Genomic DNA, 19,392 nt, shown 5'->3' with positions numbered 1-19,392 from the left:
AATCCCTCTGTCGTGGAAAGAGGCTATAGTTGTCCCGGTGTTCAAGAAAGGGAAGAGAGATGACCCCGCCTGCTATAGGCCCATTTCACTAATAAATCCTACGGTGAAGGTACTGGGCAGGGTAATCCTGGCACATCTGGAGACATGGGCCAGTGGTAGGGGGGTCATCTCCAAAACGCAATATGGATTTCGTAAAGGATTGGGAACTACAGAACAGTGTCTGAATTTGTCCTTGATCACGGGCAAGTACATGAAGGCAAAGAGAGGCTCTGTTCACCTTGCCTTCATAGACTTGTCAAGTGCCTTTGACACTGTCAACAGGGGGAAACTGTGGGTACTGATGGCAGAGATGGGTTTCGAAAATGCATTAATTCAGCTCTTAAAAAGATTACATTCGAACACCTCTGTCTCAATAAGATTTGGCACTCACGGGGAAAGAACAAAACCTATTGCTTCCACAGAAGGAGTGCGCCAAGGGTGCATTTTAGCCCCTTCCTCTTTTCAGTATACACAAATGGTCTGGAAGATTTCCTGTTGAGGCAGAAAATTGATTTCCCCCAAGTCAAGGGGCAACCGGTTGCGTTACTTTCGTACGCAGACGACACGGTCCTTATGTCGTTGACAGCGAACGGCTTACAAATTTCCCTGGACGCCTTTACAAATTGTATGGCAACGTTAGACTTAAAGGTTAACTTTTCAAAGTCTTATATAATGGTCTGTGGCCCAAAACATGCAAAATCCAGGAGTTTTAATGTCAGAGGCAAACCGGTCGAAAGGGTGGAAAACTTTACATATCTAGGAAATACGTTCAGCAGGGATCTTAAATGGGATTTTTTAATTACAATGAGGGCCCAGCAAAATAATAGAGTAGCGAAGAGGCTTTTTAGGTTTGCTTGTAAGCTAGGTCATAGGCCGGTGCCACAGCTTGTTACTCTATAATGCAAAATGTGCATCGGTGGCATCATACTGGGCAGGGGTTTGGGGTCATCAAAAAAGCCGCTTGTTACAAGTGGTAGAAAATACATTCATAAAATGCTTATTGATGATCCCAATCAGTACGGCCAACTCTTTCTCTCATTGAGAGATAGGGTTGGATTACCTGGAGGATCGCATTAGCTCTGCCCTTTGCTTTTATGGTCTAAAATTTGTTTGAAAGAAGAACTACAGTTTACTAGGGAAATAATGGAAGACTGCCTTAACCTTGATAAGGTGATGACTATTCCCTAGTTACGGTATGTGAAGGAAAGATTTTATGACATTGGGCTGGGTGAGTTTTATGAAAATCCGACAAATATCCCCGAAAAATGCCAAAGGCATAATCAAGAAGCAATACGGGGACTGGGCACACGTGAAACATTTTCAGCAAGAGGCGCCTGACCCGAAATGTGCTTTTTTGTCTAACCAGCAGTATTAACTAGCCTTTTCTACAAATTTGTCATATGAGTTTTTATTTAACCAGATTTCGCCTTGGTACATTGCACTTTTTGTTTGCTTTTCCTAGACAAACCGGGTGGGTGGAAACCCTTAGTTTCTGTCCCTGTGATAATAGTACTCCCCAGAGCACTATGCACCTTACACTCTTTTGCACACTCTATAATGATACGAGAAGGAGATTTTTGAGACCAATACTAAAAAATATCTCTCCATGTACATACCTAGAGGGATATGAGTGTTTGCAACTATTGGAAAATTCTACCGTTTGTTCTGCAATGATGAGTTTCATTAAAGTAGCACTGGGTATTAGGAGACGATATGGAATGTAGTAATTGAATCGGGCAGGGAAATAAAATGATTTTAGTCTATGGAAATTATAACATTCTTAGCATAACTAGTGTTTTAAATTCCTAGGCGAAATTTTTCTTTTTTTGGCTTCAAAGATAAATATGGTCTTCTCCTCAAAATGCACTTAGCACTTTATGTATAATGATAACCTAGCTTGTAATTGAACCTTACATGAATTTTATTATTTCTCACCGTGATAAATTATTTATATCCCATTGTGATGATTTATGATAAATGTTTTAATGTTTTTATATTTGATGTTTTTTTAGTTTTTTTAGAATGCTTTTATGGTTGTATACTAACCGAATAAAGCTAGTTTTGAATGGAGGCTTGTTGTGTGTCCCCTTAGCTCAAACAGGACGCCAGCCAACTGACCGTTAAAGTCACTCTGGGTAGCCTAGGATGAAGGAAAGCTGCACCAATCTTCCTTCCCAGACAGCAAGGCAGTCCTTCAGCAGCAGACCAGTCCTCTGGCAGCAGAGCCATCCTTCTTCTGAATCTTCAACAGGTCCAGGAGTGTTCTGATGAAAGGTTCTGAAGGTGCCACTTTTATCCCCAGTGCCAGCCTGTGGGTGGGGGATGCCCCAATTGTCTAACCTTCCCTCTTTCCTGGGTTTAACTCCAAACTGTCTAGAGTAACAAAGGGCAGGTAGGCCTAGGTATGAGATGCATTTGTGAGTGGCAGGGCAGGCAGCCCTGAGAAATCAGGAAGGAGGTGGGAAAGCCCAGAGGCTACCCTTTGAAGCTCAGGAAGGCTGAGTATAACCCCTAGGATTTCCTGCTCAGGACATGAGCACCCTGTTCCACTCTAAATGCTCTTTTTTCCCCATATCTGGAAGTAATCACAGAATACCAAAGGAGAGCCATTCCTTACAGTCAAATGACCCTGTACACTGACAGAAAGACACATTTGGTTTATGCAGGAAAATACCAACTTTCAAAAAGTATTTATGTATGTTGAGAAGCCCAATATACCCTTGTTGGCTTGGGTAACAAAGTATTTTATCAAGTAAAGGTGCCTATAAAGGATTTCGTTGGAATATATGAAAACGTTGCTTTGCAATATCTTTTGTGAGTCCCCAAATAGTGGCCTCAAACATATGAATTCTAGAAATTAATTCATACACTCCAAATGAATAGATCAAAAAATCTATTCATTTGCAGAATTTATATGTTTGAGTCCACTAAATGGGTTCTCACAAAAGATATTGTGTAGCAACTTTCTAAAAGTAGCATTTTCAGAATTGTAACTTAATATTTACCTTCACCATTAAAGAGGATTTGAAATTACAATTAATTTGAGTGGAAACAGCATTTATCTATCTGGTCCCAAACTGAAGTTATCACGTATTAAGTGTAAAAAGGTAAACCAGTGTTAGTCTATGGAGAAATAGCCTAACAACAGTAAAAAAATACTTTTGGTGTTCTTCCCTTTCAGGACATGTAAGACTTATGTACAAATGTCCTACATTTTAAATACTATGCACCCTACCCTATGAGTGTTTAGGGTCCAACTTAGGGGTGGCTTATAAGTATTAAAAATGAAGGTTTAAGCCTGGCAAAAGGTTTACTCTACCAGGTTAAAATGGCAGTTTGAATTTGCATTAAAGGCTGCAGTGGCGGGCCTGAGACCCTGTGTATATGCGTCTCTCTGACCACCATGCCAAACACCAGCTTCTTGACACCTCATAATCAGTATTAAGGCCCAACGAAGGCATGGAAACCACCCTCGTAGCCGCAACAGATGACATCCAGATGATCCTCGATTGGGGAAACCTCAGACCTCTTCCTTCTAGACCTGACAGCAGCCTTCAACACCAACTCACATCCCATTCTAATCTGACGATTCCATGCAGCAGGCATCCAGGAATATGCCTTTGATTGGATCTGCTCCATCCTCACCAGAAGAACCCAGACTGTCAACATGCCCCCCTACACCTCTAAAGAACGAGCTCTACTCTGTGGAGTCCCGCAGGGGTCATCGTTCAGCCTGACAGTCTTCAACATCTGCATGACTCCGCTGACCAACATCATATGAGCTCACAACTTAAACACTGTCACGTCCTACTATTATTTCACACACAACTGATACTGTCCCTCTCAGACAAAACAAGCTCACCACATGCATAACAGAAATGGCCATATAGATGATATACAATTGTCTCAAAATGAACTCGGACAAGACCAAAGTGCTGATCTTTGGGAAAGACACCTCGCCATGGGACTCCACCTAGTGGACCTCAGACTTTGGACCCACCACCACGCCTTGCTCACAAGTGAAAAACCTCAGAATCATCATATACAATAAATGGGACATGACCTTACAAGTCAGCACAGTGGTCTCATTCTGCTTCAACACCCTATAGTTGTTGAAGAAAATCTTCAAGTGGCTACACGACAACACCAGGAAATTGATCACCCAAGCTCTCATCACCAGCAGACTAGACTAAGGGAACACCCTGTATTCAAGGATAACGTACCAGCTCATAAGAAGATTGCAGGCTATCCAAGATGCAGTAGCCAGACTAGCCCTCAACCTCCAACACCAAGTCCTCATCATACACACCATAGGGCACTCCAGTGTCTCCTGATAAGCACATCAAACTCCTCACCCACAACTATAAAACACCCCACAACACAGGCCCTGCTTACCTGAGCAGCCACATTCACTTACACCAACCTTACGGACACCTCTGTTCTGTTGGTCTCTCACTAGCCCACATCCCACGAATGCACAAAAGCAGAGCAGGGGGGTGAACCTTCTCACACTTGGCCCCTAAAGCCTGGAACTACCTCCCACAAAACATCAAAGCCTCTTACTCTCTTCTTAACTTTCACATGAAGCTGATGACCTGGCTTGGAGTGATTAGTGTACTATAAACACCATAACATAACATAAAATAACATAACATAACGTAACATAACATAACACATAGTACTATATACTAGGGACTTACAAGCGCTGTTCCCTGTAAGGTGCGCATGTTAAATGCAGCAACGTGTATTAGCATGTCGGACGCTGCTATTAACATGAAAACTTTCAAAAAGGTACGCAATTTGCTGCGCTCTATTAAAAGGCATGCAGCAAGCCTAAAAGCATGACATGTGCTTTCACAATCACTAATATATATGTTAGTGATTCTGAAAGCACATGTGCTTTTAGGCTGGCTGCATGCCTTTTGTTATTAGAGCTTGGGTACGGGCAGATTGAGTAATTTTTTTTAAGTATTCATGTTAGTTGCAGCGCTTGTCATGCCTGTACACGGTGCTGCAATTAACATGTATACTTTCAAAAATGCACACAATCTACACTCTATTAACAAAAGGCATACAGCGAGCCCAGGGCTTTAAGTGGGCCGGGTCTTGCCGGTGCTCAGCACCTGCAGTTCTTAAAAGCAGAGTGCTAGACGGGACCCTATCGGGCTCCTCATTTTTGCCCTCACCCTCGGGGTAAAAAAAAAATCTCAACTCTGCAACAGTGCAACTGCTCAAAGCCTTTGGCGTAACTTCAACAAGACTTCTTTCACAGTCTGCCCATTTCAGAACTGAAGCATTTTCAATATTATATACAACTAAGCCGTAGTTGTTGCTTATTTATCTTATGAAACTAAAAACCATTGACAAAGCCAGTAGTCCTGGTTTGTTGAAGGTATAATGTTACTTGTTGTATTATATATCGCAAAAATGATTGCAGCATCTGAGCTCCAACAGCCTTCAAGAGGACAGATTCGCTAGAGCAAGGTAAGTCTGCAGTTTTTTATATACTCTCAGATTCTTCTAATGACTGTCTCTGTATTGGACTTTAATCTTTACATGTCCACCTGAGATTACTGTTCTGTATGCATGGGGGGGAGGGGGTGCCTCTGGGGACCTCGTACCAACTGTACCAAAAGCACTGGAAGTCTCATCAGGAGTAGCATGCTTAGTTTACTGCTGCTGTACCAAGCGTTTCTTGGACAGTTATGGGGCTATTTTCTGAAATAATTCTCCAGAAGAGTAAAGATATTTAAAGCAGTTGAAACTGATGACAATCCTACAAAAAAGAGACAGGAAATATCAGTATTAGGCGCTGTTTTTTTAAGTTGAAGTAAAGGTAATTATTATTTGTTTTGTATGATTGGCCACCACCATCTCCAAGTCATGCTTTAAATAGACTAAGGAATGGTGCATTAAAAGAGTTATTGGTACAGAAACCAGTAATGCATTTGAGAAAGGACGAGTTGAGATTTAAAGTTTAAAAAGAATATGACAAATAAACAAAAGGTACTCCAGTCAAGCTTTAGGCCATTGAACTCCATTTTGGGTGTTGTGATGCCTGTCTCTCCCCCAGCAACACATACAAAAAATTTACCAGGAGGGACTGCCTCCCAATGATAGGATATCTGCACTATCGCACTCCTTGCCTCAGGCCCCCTTTGTATGTTTGTATCCCTTGGAGCGTACTTGTTCTTTCTGCATTCCGTTATAAGGAAAAGGAGTCAATGGGAAGTGGTGACTAAGTTGATGGTGGGTGAATTTTCTGTAAAAGCTTACCGTCTGGGAGCCCAGTGTAGCTGGCATGAGGGCAACTGGTGGAATGGCACTAGCATAGAGGTGTAACAGTGGCTCTTTGCACCCAATTTATGCTTTTCAATCAGGTTAGCAGCGCTTGCAGTGGAGCACATGTCTAAATGTAGGATTAATATGCAAAACCCCACATAACTGGGGACTTTAACATAAGTGTTTTCAAATAAATGCCTATTTTCATGATGGAGACACAAGTAAAAAAATTGGCATGTTCATGCTTTGTCATTTTAAGATCCCCAATAAAGGAAATTCTTGCAGATGCTACCTCTCCCCACTAGAAGAATAGTGTGCAGAGTTTTATAAAAAAAATATATATATATATATATATTTCTAAATCCTTCCCTCTTCTATCCCTCCACTATCCTTTTCAATCCAAATAACAGACTAACATGTCAACCACTCAAATTAATGTCATATTTCACTATACTAATTCACCACTAATGCTTTATGGGTTACGGAGTAGCGTGCTACTTGCCGAAAAAGCAATTAAACACCTCATACGGGGTAGCAAGCGCTATATAAGTGCAAACCTTCTTCCCTCTTCTATCCCTCCGCTATCCTTCTCAATCCAAATAACTAACGAACATATCCACCACTCAAATTACTTTCATGTTTCACTATATGAATTCACCATTAATCATTTATGGGTTACAGAGTAGCGTAATACTCGCCGAGAAAGTCCTTCGCCACCTTATTAGGGGTAGCAAGCACTATATAAATGCAAACCTTTTTCCCTCTTCTATCCCTGCACTATCCTTCTCAATCCAAATAACTGACTAACATATCCACCACTCAAATTACTTTCATATTTCACTGTACAAATTCACCACTAATCATTTATGGGTTACAGAGTAGTGTAATACTCGCCAAAAAAGCCCTTCGCCACACCATTAGGGGTAGCAAGCACTATATACATGCAATTACAATACAATACAATGTATCTGGATGCAATGACAGAGGCAGCACAATAACAGTCAGGTGGCACACTATGCTAAGCACAGATTTTTAGATCACATGCTTTGAGCCACACCCTTAATTACATCAGCCACGCCCCTTTGAGAGAACCCCCAGTTTTTTCATCCCACTTAAAGCCCTGAACAAGCTAAAAAGCACCATGTGTGCTTTCAGAATCACTAACATATATTAGTGATTCTGAAAGCACACATGGTGGACTTTTATGTACATTCCTACCCCGCATATCCAGGAAACCATCTTCAGAGCTGATAAATGAACGAATGATCATCAGTTCAGAAGAATGGAGTGATCATCCCTGGTAGAGCCAGCTCTGTTCTTCAGAGTCTTGCCCTGATGACCTTGAATAATTCTTAAACAGATTGTTGCAAATAGCATGTTCCTTTCATTTATTTTTAATCTGGGTAATTTGTGAGAGTCTATTACAGACATTTTATGACAAATGTGTTTTTGTTTCATGCAAAATCCATGAAAAATGTTTCTTTTAGATCCAAACAGGATCTCAGATATGAGAAATGGGAGGATGTCACAGTGATTTTTTTGCGGTACTATTAGTGAGCTTCTACTTACAATATTGGAAAAAATACATCAATATCCCTGAATATTAACGATAAACACATTTAGAATTTGAACCAGTGTGCCTGTGCACTGTTCGTGATCTGGCCAAAGAGGACACAAGAGAACTGAAACTGAATCATAAATCCAAAGCTAATCCGCACAGGGTCCCCCGAAATACATTTGACCTAGGGTGCTAAAAATCCTTAAGATGTCCCTGAGCCGCTGCTGTGTTGTTAGTTAGGAAAGGAGAGGTTCACTGGTGCTGTGGAATGAGGCAGGTTGCCCAGGTTTCCTAATATATAGTAGTGTAGCTTTGTTGTGATTGTAGATGCTCTGCACTACACCTGTTCATTTCCAACAGGACACAACCAGTGTATGCCAGTCACCAACACAAAGGCCTTCCCCAGTGCTGGACTGGCCATAGAAGGGTGGGGGCCAGTTTTGGAGCAGTAGGGGCGGTTTTGATATAGGGGCAGTTTTGCATCAATGCCACCATATCGGCCCCCAGTAACAAAAGCAGCAGTGCTGGGGACGGGTTCTGTTGAGCAGTAGTGGTTGACACTTGCAGGGAGCGGTCTGACAAAATTGCCAGGGGTGCTTTCGGTTCCCAGTCCGGCCCTGTCTGCCCCATCAAGCAGGCCCCCTGCATTCCAGTACCTAGGTCATTTATCTGCTCAATCAAGCAGGAACCCCCGTGTCAGAAACCCTGTTGCTGCATCCACATGCGTGGTTATGTTCTTGGCGCACATAGCCTTGGCTGCAGCGCACAGTGACCTTAACTGCCGAACACAGATGAAAAACATTAGAGGGAACATTGCTTACAAGTCAATTAAATGTATCTACCAGGTGTATGCCACGTCTACCATGTTTTCAAGGTACAGCACAAACAGTTTACCACGGATTTGTAGGAGTAATGTGTACAGAGTCCTAAAAACGAACTAAATCGGATTCAGCAAAGGAGGGCAGAAACCTGGTGAGACCTTGCAGAGAGGGTAAGGCACAAAAGACGAAAGAACACCTACATTGAGGCTGGTGGCTTTTTTCCAGATGCCGGAATGAATCAGTAAGGATGTTATTGTGACTGATTTAATTTTTCTTTCTTTTTTTACTAAAAGCATGCTTTAAATATGTGTTGCGATTTGAATATTTTTGTCTGAAGGACTCAAATGCATAAATAAACGTTTAAAACAACGATTTTGGTAGTCAATGAATGATTTTTAACCTCAACAATTAAGGTTTTCTTACTTTTATTTCAGTAGGTTTTACATTAGATAGCCTCCTTCACTTACTTTCTGGATCTTTCCAATCTGGTCTGAGAGTGTGTCCAACAAGCGTGTTTTCATGAAGTCTGCTACTTTGGCCACTCGGCCGTCTATGTAGAAACTGCAAAAAATAATTAAGACGACATTATCTCAATATAAAAACGCCTATTCATGACAGATTCATATTTTCCATTTATTCTCTAAATTATAGAAGGACACATCTATTTTGAGTCCCTAAAATTATTTACATTGCATATTTGCATACTCGCTGCGTTTCCATGAAAATGACCAACTACACCTTCATGACAGAATATTTAAAATTACGAACAATAGCACTATCGAAGAGGGGTGCATCTCTTCTTTCCACATACAAGCTATAGTGCTTAACATAGGATTACACAGAGGACTAAGGCGCTGCCTCACAAACCATTTGAACAGACACAACTTTCAGCAATGTCTTAGCAGCAGCAATCTCTCTAGCTAGATGAGCACAAAAGCACTCATGAGCAACCTTAGCAGCAAGCTCAAAACAGCCTTTAACCGTGAGAGATCCACCTAGAAATAGCATGTTTGAGCACACTACTGCCCAGTATCCTACCCACACAATCAATTAATAAATTGTTACCCACTCTGAATGAGTCAGTCCTATAAATGTAATGGCTCATTGCCCTTGTGAAGGTCAGACCTAAAATGATGACGAGGAAGATACATGAAGATAAAAAAAGCACGTAGCGGATGTGAATCTGAGCAGTTTCACTCTTAACACATCACTATTCTTAGAAAATTGATTAAGAGGGAAAGAAGAGGGCAGAGCCTGTAACTCACAAAGCCTCATAGCCAAAGAAATCTCTAAACAAGCATTTACAATGCAATGGTCTCGGCATTGTTAAAGTTAGAGCTATTGGCATTGCTCATGACATTATTTTTGTTTATGTTTTTGTTTTTAAAACATTTAAAGAAATGGCATTGTTATTTACTATGTCAATAGCTTTAATCTCTCTCAAATGCGAGACCTATTGCATTTGCACCCACACACAGAGCCACCCACAAAGCCACCCACACACACAGAGCCACCCACACAGAGAGTTCCGGGCATCAAAGGAAACCTGTAGATAAGGACGAGCTCTCCCACCCCACTGTAAAAGTACCCCATTGCACCCCTGCTCTTATTACACTCGGTGCTTAATTTGTGCCGGTATTTGCAAGTAGTGAGCACTGGCACTGACTGGACCAGAGCAGAAGCGAGATATAAAGTGGTGAAAGGAGATAGGGAAAGGGAAATAGCGTGAGGTAGAGACAGCAGGGATGGAAAATAACCTACAAGTATGAGGTAAACACATAGGACAAGAAGGGTGGTGGAAGAACAACCAATGTGGAGAAATCAAGACTAGGCAGCCGTGGGAATGGGCAGCGGCAAATTCACAGCAACACTACTGTTTTGCTCTAGGGAGTCTCCGTAACCCGCCCTTCCACAGTTCTGTCCAGTCACTCTCTCATGCCCTGTGTGCCCTCTCGCGCCACAGGATAGCTCGGCACCGCAGCACGAACTCTTCTCTTGATTCGATGGGAAATGTTCTGCTCGCTTCTCCTGTGTGTGCCTCTTAGTCATCAGCACGCCCGGCCTCTCTCTCTCCCCCTCGCAGGCCCGGCGTTTCCAGTAAGAGAGCGTGCTCTCCCGCGTGAAGCGCCCCGCGCTGCAGTGCAGCAGGCTTCTTTCAGCCATTGTGAGTGGATGTCTCTGTGAGGCATGCTGAGTGAGTGGGAGCGCCGAGGGAGGGGTAAACAAAGGCATGGCGGAGGAGGGGGCCGGCGATGACAAGGAGGAACAGATGCGGAGGGAACAGAGAGAGGAGAGGCATAGGTAACTGGAATGAGGCACACATAGGACAAGAAGGGTGGTGGAAGAACGACCAATGTGGAGAAATCAAGACTAGGCAGCCGTGGGAATGGGCAGCGGCAAATTCACAGCAACACTACTGTTTTGCTCTAGGGAGTCTCCGTAACCCGCCCTTCCACAGTTCTGTCCAGTCACTTTCTCATGCCCTGTGTGCCCTCTCGCGCCACAGGATCGCTCGGCACTGCAGCACGAACTCTTCTCTTGATTCGATGGGAAATGTTCTGCTCGCTTCTCCTGTGTGTGCCTCTTAGTCATCAGCACGCCCGTCCTCTCTCTCTCCCCCTCACAGGCCCGGCGTTTCCAGTAAGAGAGCGTGCTCTCCCACGTGAAGCACCCCGCGCTGCAGTGCAGCAGGCTTCTTTCAGCCATTGTGAGTGGATGTCTCTGTGAGGCATGCTGAGTGAGTGGGAGCGCCGAGGGAGGGGTAAACAAAGGCATGGCGGAGGAGGGGGCCAGCGATGACAAGGAGGAACAGAAGCGGAGGGAACAGAGAGAGGAGAGGCATAGGTAACTGGAATGAGGCTTCCAGACATGAATAGAACGAGAGAGGCAGACATGAATGGAAGCGCGGAACGAGAGAGACAAAGTCAAGTCAATAATGACCGCGAAGTCTACCGATCGCAGCAGAGTGTGGGCGAACCACGGCTTCAGTCCCCGTGAGGCACGACCAGGGGGCAGGCAGAAAGTTGGCAGAGGTGGGCAGAGGTGTCGAGAGTAATTCTTACTAGCATTCAAGGCCTTTCATTCATAACATGCCCACGAACCGCCTTTCTCCGAGGCGAAGCAGAAATGCCTCGGAGAAAGGCAGCTGCAGGTTCGGATTCGGGGGCGTGTTCTCCTCTTGCCATTGGCTGGAGGAGATAATTAGAAAAGTTGAAAAAAACACGCCCCCGAATCCGAAAAGGACGGGGCCTGTTCGGAGTGACGGACCTCTTCTCCAATGGCTGGCCAGCATTCAAGAGGCCAGCCAATGGAGAAGAGGGGACAAGAGGGGCGGGTTCAAGCCCCTCTTCTCCAAGTCATTATGTCTCACGAGCGAGACTGCGCAAGCGCAGCCTTCGCTAGCCGAGACCTAAAAAGATGCAACCTTCCATGGCAAAAAGTTGTAAAAGCTCGAAAGGTTAGAGCACAAAAGGAGGGCCCAGATTTACTAACATTTAGCACTGGGTTTGTGTTACTTTTGTACAGTAAACCCTGCGCAAAGCATTGTGAAGGTATTTACTTTCAAGATTTGCATTAGTAAGCTAACCATAGTAAGGCAAAGTAGTGTTATGTGCTACTTTGAACAACTTTGCGTCAATGGGGTGTTCCAGGGATGTCACATTGTGTATTCCCATGCTACCACCCATGGGTTTTAAAGCAAATCCGTATTTATCAACAATAGTAGACAGGGATTTGCGGCAAAACCTTACGCCTTCTTGAGGCATGTGTAACAGAGGAGAACATTTTTATTTGTCCACACTTTTTAACATTGCACGCATTCTGCATTGTACTGTACAGATGCAAAGTATCAAAGCATAATTTTTGTATTGCAAGTGTTGCAATGCTCCCTTTCCAGTTCAAAACCAATGTTTTACATCACTCAAACATCTTTGCACTATGGTGAAAAGGTATGTGCATTGGCTTATGACTGCTTAAGGGGCACCATTGTTGGGAGAGAGAGAAAACAGTGCCATAAATTCGTTGGTACTCTCTCTTTCTATGCAACACAGCACAACAACTTTTGTTGGTACGCCACATTGCGTCATATGTTGCTAAATCTAATCCCCTGATCTGCAAAGAACATAAGCACAAAATACACATCCTGTTTCAGCATTACCAACCAAGTGAGAGGGATCTAATGTGTAAACATTTTGAGAACCAACCTATTAAAGGAAATCTAAACAAGGAACAAAGGTCCACTTAAAAATACAAGCAGACACTGCCGATAAAGAACCCTTTATTATTCCAATGTTAAGACTTTTGTGTGCTAAAAAATCAGAAAAATGAATGTTGTGTACAGTCTAAACCGATATAAGCTCAATAAAACTAGAAATGCACCAATCATCCTTCTACTGGAACACACAATGCTAGTTAAAGAACGTCTTGCCCTCACTAAAACTTTCAACATCTCTTAACGTTAACTATAGAAAGAATGTGGTAGCCTATCAAGTCCCAGGCTGTCAGTCTTAATGCAGCCAAGTCATGATGAAAGAGTTTGCCCCATCCTTAGTGAGAAGGTCTATCCATGGCAGAAGTTGTAACAGAGATATACAACTGAGGTGCAACAAATCCACATAATAAGTCTGGAACAATAAGAAGATCTGCATTGCAAAGATAGCTCAGCTTCCTCACTCTCAGAATCAGAGGATATGGCTTTAACAAAATGTCTAAGGTAACATTAATGCATCTCCCAATAAAGTTGCCTTTGGGAACTCACTAGGACAAAACCGCTGCACTTTGGGTTTCTACTCATGAGTAAAAGACTCCTGAAGACAGCTCCACAAAATTGGATGACATGTCTGATGAAGTTTCTATTCATAAATCCTGCAGGATCGACTGGTCAGGGAACTCATCATCATATTTTCCCTCCCTGCCACATTCAGGTTGGCATCCTGGGAGGAAAGCAGATATCTTATATGGAGTGGTTGTGAGACCTCACTGAGTCTACACAGGTTCAACTGAAAACCCTTAACTAACTTGGAGATATGGATATTCAAAGGAACAATAAATCACTGCTTTTTCACTCAGACTCAATAAATAATTGTAATTTACTGTTCGCACGGTCAACTCTGCAAACTCTGTCAAACGTATACAAAGTTGTAAGCTAGCATTTCAGCCCCTCTGGGTGACCAACTTTGACAGGGAGTGAGTCACATGGGTCAAGGAGGCTTGGTTTAACAGTTATATTGCAGTCAAAGCAGTCTCCAGTCCAGTTCCGGGCTCTATGGGTGAACTGCCATAGATATATTGGCGTAGTCCTGATGCAAGGGATACAGGATGCTGAAGATGTTGACATGGTGCCAGGGGTCTTCTTGGGGCTACTCCTTGGTCCAGGGTCATGATGAGGCAACTTTGACAACAGGGTCGGTGTCTCTCGAAGTCAAGTTGAACAGTAGCCAATAAATAGTTCCTACTAGTCTTCTGGTGTCCAGTTACAGCCAAACCGGGGGTCCCCTTTAACTGGTGACAACTCCTGTCTTGGGTGACTCACAGCAGTCTGATGACGCTCCTGGGTTGCAGACTCGAGTGCAGCTTTTGAATATTAATGAACATTACCAAACACACCTCCAAGAAGAGCAATCTAAACTGAAGGGATACATCTGTGTGTGAGGAGAAGACTAAAAAAGGATAATTCATTTTGGTGTTGGAGCGATCCAATTACTACACAAGTGACTAAGAACTATGAGAAATCATAATGTACTCCTCCTGTAGTATTGGTCCCACTGTTTCTTCAGGCACCTTTGTAAAAGCCATACCTTGAGTTGCACTGATGGAATCAGAAAAATGTGCATCATGTTCTTCCCAAGGCGATGCAACATTGACCTGTCTGTCTGATACTAGTACTGCTGAAAACTTTAACTCATCTGAGAAATGCTTACCAATCTGCTTGGTGAGGGAAATGCCTCAAAGTGTGTTGAATGAATTTGCCTCAATTAACTGAACACGTTGGCAAAGTATCAGATGCAGCTTCGTTTCATTCAAAATGAAGCTCATGTAAAAACATTACTGCATTGGAAAGCCTCCAAAGAAGAACTTCCTCTGAAGGAACCCTCAATAACCAGCTGTCTAGATTAGGATAAAGGAAATCTTGCATCTAGCACCTTTTCTGAAATGAGTAGCAATCTAAATTTCATGAAATCAGGATGATTTTATGGGAAATGGGAAAAGGGGTGAAACGGGGGCAGATGGTTGAAAACTCTGTTGGGAAAGGGAAGAGAATAAACAGTACAATCTGAAGGGATCATTGATCTAAGTTTATCTCCTACCGCATCATTCTGCACTCCACCGTTGCCCCTAGAATGGCAAAGGGCTGTTATAGGTTGAGTTAAAAGATGTTATGGCTCTTTGGAGAACTGGTTAAAGGTCGTATTACTTCTTGTATTGCTGATGAAGATTATGTGCACTAGGAGCCAACCTGAATGCAGAAGCAGTAGAACCACACTCCTTAAACTCCTCCACTGCCTCCTTCACAAACATTATTTGACCAACCAATGATGTTTCATTCAGTTATGTGTTAACGTCACAATAAAAACAGTGGTGAATATCCAATCATGCCTCTTCAGAACAATGTGGTGGCTCAGCAGTGTCTAACTCTCCTGCTTGATGCAGGAATGCCATCTTGGACCATATCCTAAAAAAGCTGTGAATAATCGTCAGGCAGCTTTGCAGTGACCAACAAAGTCATGTCCCACAGAGCATGGGAATGCCTGGCAATAAATCAGGAAGCACTCGCGGATTTCAATGCCAAACTCCCTGACATAATTTCCCCCCAGGGCATTGTGACATTTAGATTCCGTATCCTGAGGGCTGGCATGGAAGTCCCACTCCTTGCTTTTGGAAGACTTAGGATACCCAACAAGGCTTTCCAATGTCAGACAAGTGGAGAGGAAGAGAGGGTTATTTGGCACTGGATTATATTTTCCAGTCACAGGCCCTGCACTTGCCAGAACAGATAGTGGCTTCAGCAGTGCCTCCCTCAGAGGACGTCATTGAAAGGATGCAACACCTTAGCCATCTGCTTGCCTAATAACATCTTTGTAAACAAAGGAGCCCTAGCCTTCTCTAGTATTAGGAGGGATCTATCTGGTGGTATAAACTCCACCTCCAGTAATGATCAACTCACTGTCATTTTGCCAGATCCATAAACAGGACAGAATCCGTATAGCCATTGGGCAGCAAATGATGTGCCTCATAATCATCATTCTAATCCTCAATCCTCTGAGGCTGATGTTTGGGAAAGCCAGGTGGCCAGAAAGTAAACCGAATAGGTGGTCAATCATTCTGAAGTATTGCTGTCTAGCCATATGCATGCAGTTTGTCTCATGCAGGAGTCTCTTAGTCTAGCAGACTTGAAAACACACTCCTTCAGTACAGCGATGCTTTCAATGACTACCAGAAAGTGCTGAAACTGCTGCCAGCTTCTTTGGAGGAGGAGAGACTAACTTTGTAGCCAAAGCAGACGTCAAGCGAGGAACCATCTCCAACTCTAAAGGTTAAGGCACAGAAACACCCAATTTCACCCCAGGACCAGCAGGCACTGAAGGTACACCTGAGGACAACTGATTGAATGTGGCTAACATTCCCTTCTTAAAATCCCCAGGTTGTTAGGCAGAAGCCCCTTTGGGAGCAAGCGTAGCTGTTGCATAGGGTGCAGAGTAGGAAGATTAAGATATCTCCTCTGACCTCTTGTGCTTCCTGTGCAGATAAAAAGACTGCCCCCTCTTTCTCCGTTTATGCCTTTTTGGAGAATGGCTCATGCAATTTGACAGGATGCTTTCCCAACCCCCTGACTTGGAGGGAGACCTCAACTTGGACTTGTAGAAAGCTACAAGAAGCTTCAACTCCCTTTCTCTAAAAGCCTTGGCTGTATCAATTCACGGATTTTACATGAGAACAGGTCTAACAAACTCTTGAGACACCAAACATTCTGGGGATGTGGGTCCGTAATATACAACTGACATATGTGTGGCACACAGGAATTATAGGCAGATGCCTTTGGGTGACATGCTGTACCAGAAAATGTAATTTCTCCACAAACATCAAAATACAATTTAAACAACTAATGGCTATGATCCGTGTCAGTACTGGTGTGAAAATAATTGAACTGAAATTGCCAGCACAAGGGCACTGTAGGATTTCAGAAATGAAGACTCCAGAGGCAGTAAGGATAAAATAGAAGTAGGTTTAATCCTCAGAGATCTCACCCATGCAAACTCCATGCAGCAACTGCTGTTATCATCTGAACCACAACATAGAACACAGTGACATCAAGAATGACACAGTAACATTCTGAAGTTAGGACCCAATGATAATGGAAGGCACTTCATATGCCATGTCCATGACATACTACACACCTCCCCTCGTCACATTTAAAATTACAGATCTAAAGAATTATACTACAACAAAAACACACTATGCATCTACAGAAAATAGCACTCATTACAGATCAAAAGAATCATATTACAATGAAACAAACAAAATATGCATCAACCGTGAATGACACTTATTCACTTACACATAGTCTAGTAAATAAGATGGTTTCTTGCAAACTCTGGTTGACACACGACACCTAATATTTTCTGATGAATTAGGATTAACAATAACATCCTTACCATGACACCCATCTAACCTTCCTTTTACCACTACAACCCTATTCAAGTTCCAAATCCTATGATCCTGAGTCTTAATTGCATTTTTAAAAACCTTAACAACCCTCATAGGTTTCATGAACTTGGTGGTAGAATTACCCATCAACCCAGGACGTTTAATCATCACCAAATCACCCAAAACGACCTTAGTTACCTTCACACTTTTCTTTTTATCAAAGTAAACCTTCCTTGCATTGCTTTTCCCTTCTTCTCTCATCTGAATCATGTTCTTATCACACTCCTTTTCTTTACCTTTATCCATTTCATAATCATTGACCCATGTTGGTTCTACATTAGTATTGGGAATTCTCCCACGAAACAACAAAAAGGGAGTTTTACCCGTAGTTGAATGAGGGGATAACCTATACTCCTCTATTTTTTTTAAAACCTCATCTTTCCAGTTTAATGACATAGATTTTGACAATGCAATGGTCTCCTTGATTACCCTATTAAATCTCTCCACCATTCCGTTAGTCTCGGGATTATAGAGAGAGCACAGCTTGTGAGAAATACCCTTGGAAGCTAAATTTTTTTCCATATCATTGGACACAAATTGCACCCCATTGTCCGTCAATATTGAGTTGGGAATGCCCTCTTTGGAGAATAAATTCCTCAAACATTTAATAATGTGACTTGAGTCAACACATGACAAAAAGAAAACCTCTGGCCAACGAGAAAACATGTCAATCACCACCAACACGAATGATTGGGATCCATTAGAATGAATGGGACCCAGAATGTCCATGGCAACATCTTGCCACGGATTCAATGGAGGTCTCCTTACCACCATGGGCTGGACGCGCGTACACTTAGACTTTTCACTCAAAGTACATGGTACACAATCTCGGATAACACGTTCCACCTCCAAGTCCATGCCCGGCCACCAATAAGACATCCTCAAGCGCTCCTTTGACTTAGTAATGCCAGCATGAGAAGAATGCACCAAATCTATAAGTTCTTTCCTAAGACTGGAAGGAGTAATCAATCTAGTTCCCCTAAACAACAGATTATTATCTGTTGATAACTCATTGTGTACCGCCCAAAACTTCCTGGAGTCAAGCGACCCAATCTTGTTACTGATCCAGCCCTTCCTAACTAGATCCATGACTTCATTCAAAACACTATCCAAAGACATTTCTTTACTCCATCTCTCCTCGCTAATGATACCCTGATCAACAACGCACACCAATTCTTCCGAATCTTCCCAATCATCCTCTTCCACAATTTTCCTAGGCGTGAGACGTGATAGTACATCAGCCACATTGTTTTCCACGCCTGGTATGTACTTTAAGTCGAAACTAAACTCCTGCAATCCTATCACCCACCTAGTGATTCTGCTGTTCTGCTGGATATCAAATCTAGCCCCTTTTTGCTGAATATCTCCACCAGGCACTTCATATGCCATGTCCATGACATACTACAGGCACTTTATATAAACTAGAGGGATGTCACAATAGAAGTCCTTGTTGCTTTGATGATGATGTGGCACTGCATCACTTGATGCCAGTGAGATGCTATCACTGCTAAAGGCTGTGAATCCAGTATCTGCCTGGAGGTGTCAAGAGTACTTGCACGGAAAGGAAAGACCATTTTTGGCATTATTATTTATACTCATCAGTGCATAAAAGCAGTCCTTTCCACTACACCACCCATCCTGAACCCTACTCCTCTCACAGCCTGCAGAAACCTTTATCAGGCTATCATCTTTATGAGTAGCAAGCACACTCACATTCACATAGAGAATGCCATTTATTGATGAGATGGATGTAGAAAAAGCATACCTCAATGGACATCTAAAAGGCATGAAGTCGCGTCAAGTAACGGCGTTAAAAACTGCAGCAAATTCTTTCCATAAAGACTGCCAACAACATGAAATTTCTCCAAATTGATCTGAGTCTGACAAGTGCATAGTCCATATCAGTTTTCATTGTGTTTTAACATAGCAGCTTCATTGCTGTGTCCGATTTACAGTGTTACTTGTTTTAATTAATTATTATAGTCTATA

The 19,392-nt window shown here is 42.8% G+C and overlaps 1 protein-coding gene across 2 annotated transcripts in view; it reads right to left on the bottom strand.

Annotated features, from left to right (window-relative positions):
• HPSE2 (heparanase 2 (inactive)) overlaps window positions 1–19,392 on the bottom strand; it is a 1,995,135-nt gene that overhangs the window by 414,798 nt on the left and 1,560,945 nt on the right. For both annotated transcript variants that reach the window (XM_085615005.1, XM_085615004.1), the window contains one exon: window positions 9,168–9,261. In XM_085615005.1, coding sequence (XP_085471131.1) covers window positions 9,168–9,261 — 94 coding nt within the window. The remainder of the gene's footprint in view (window positions 1–9,167; window positions 9,262–19,392) is intronic.

The sequence above is a fragment of the Triturus cristatus genome, chromosome 1_2, assembly GCF_964204655.1.
Source record: "Triturus cristatus chromosome 1_2, aTriCri1.1, whole genome shotgun sequence".
Taxonomy (NCBI): Eukaryota; Metazoa; Chordata; class Amphibia; order Caudata; family Salamandridae; genus Triturus; species Triturus cristatus.
Note: the sequence above shows the minus strand (reverse complement) of the source record. Positions and strands in the feature narration are given on the sequence as shown.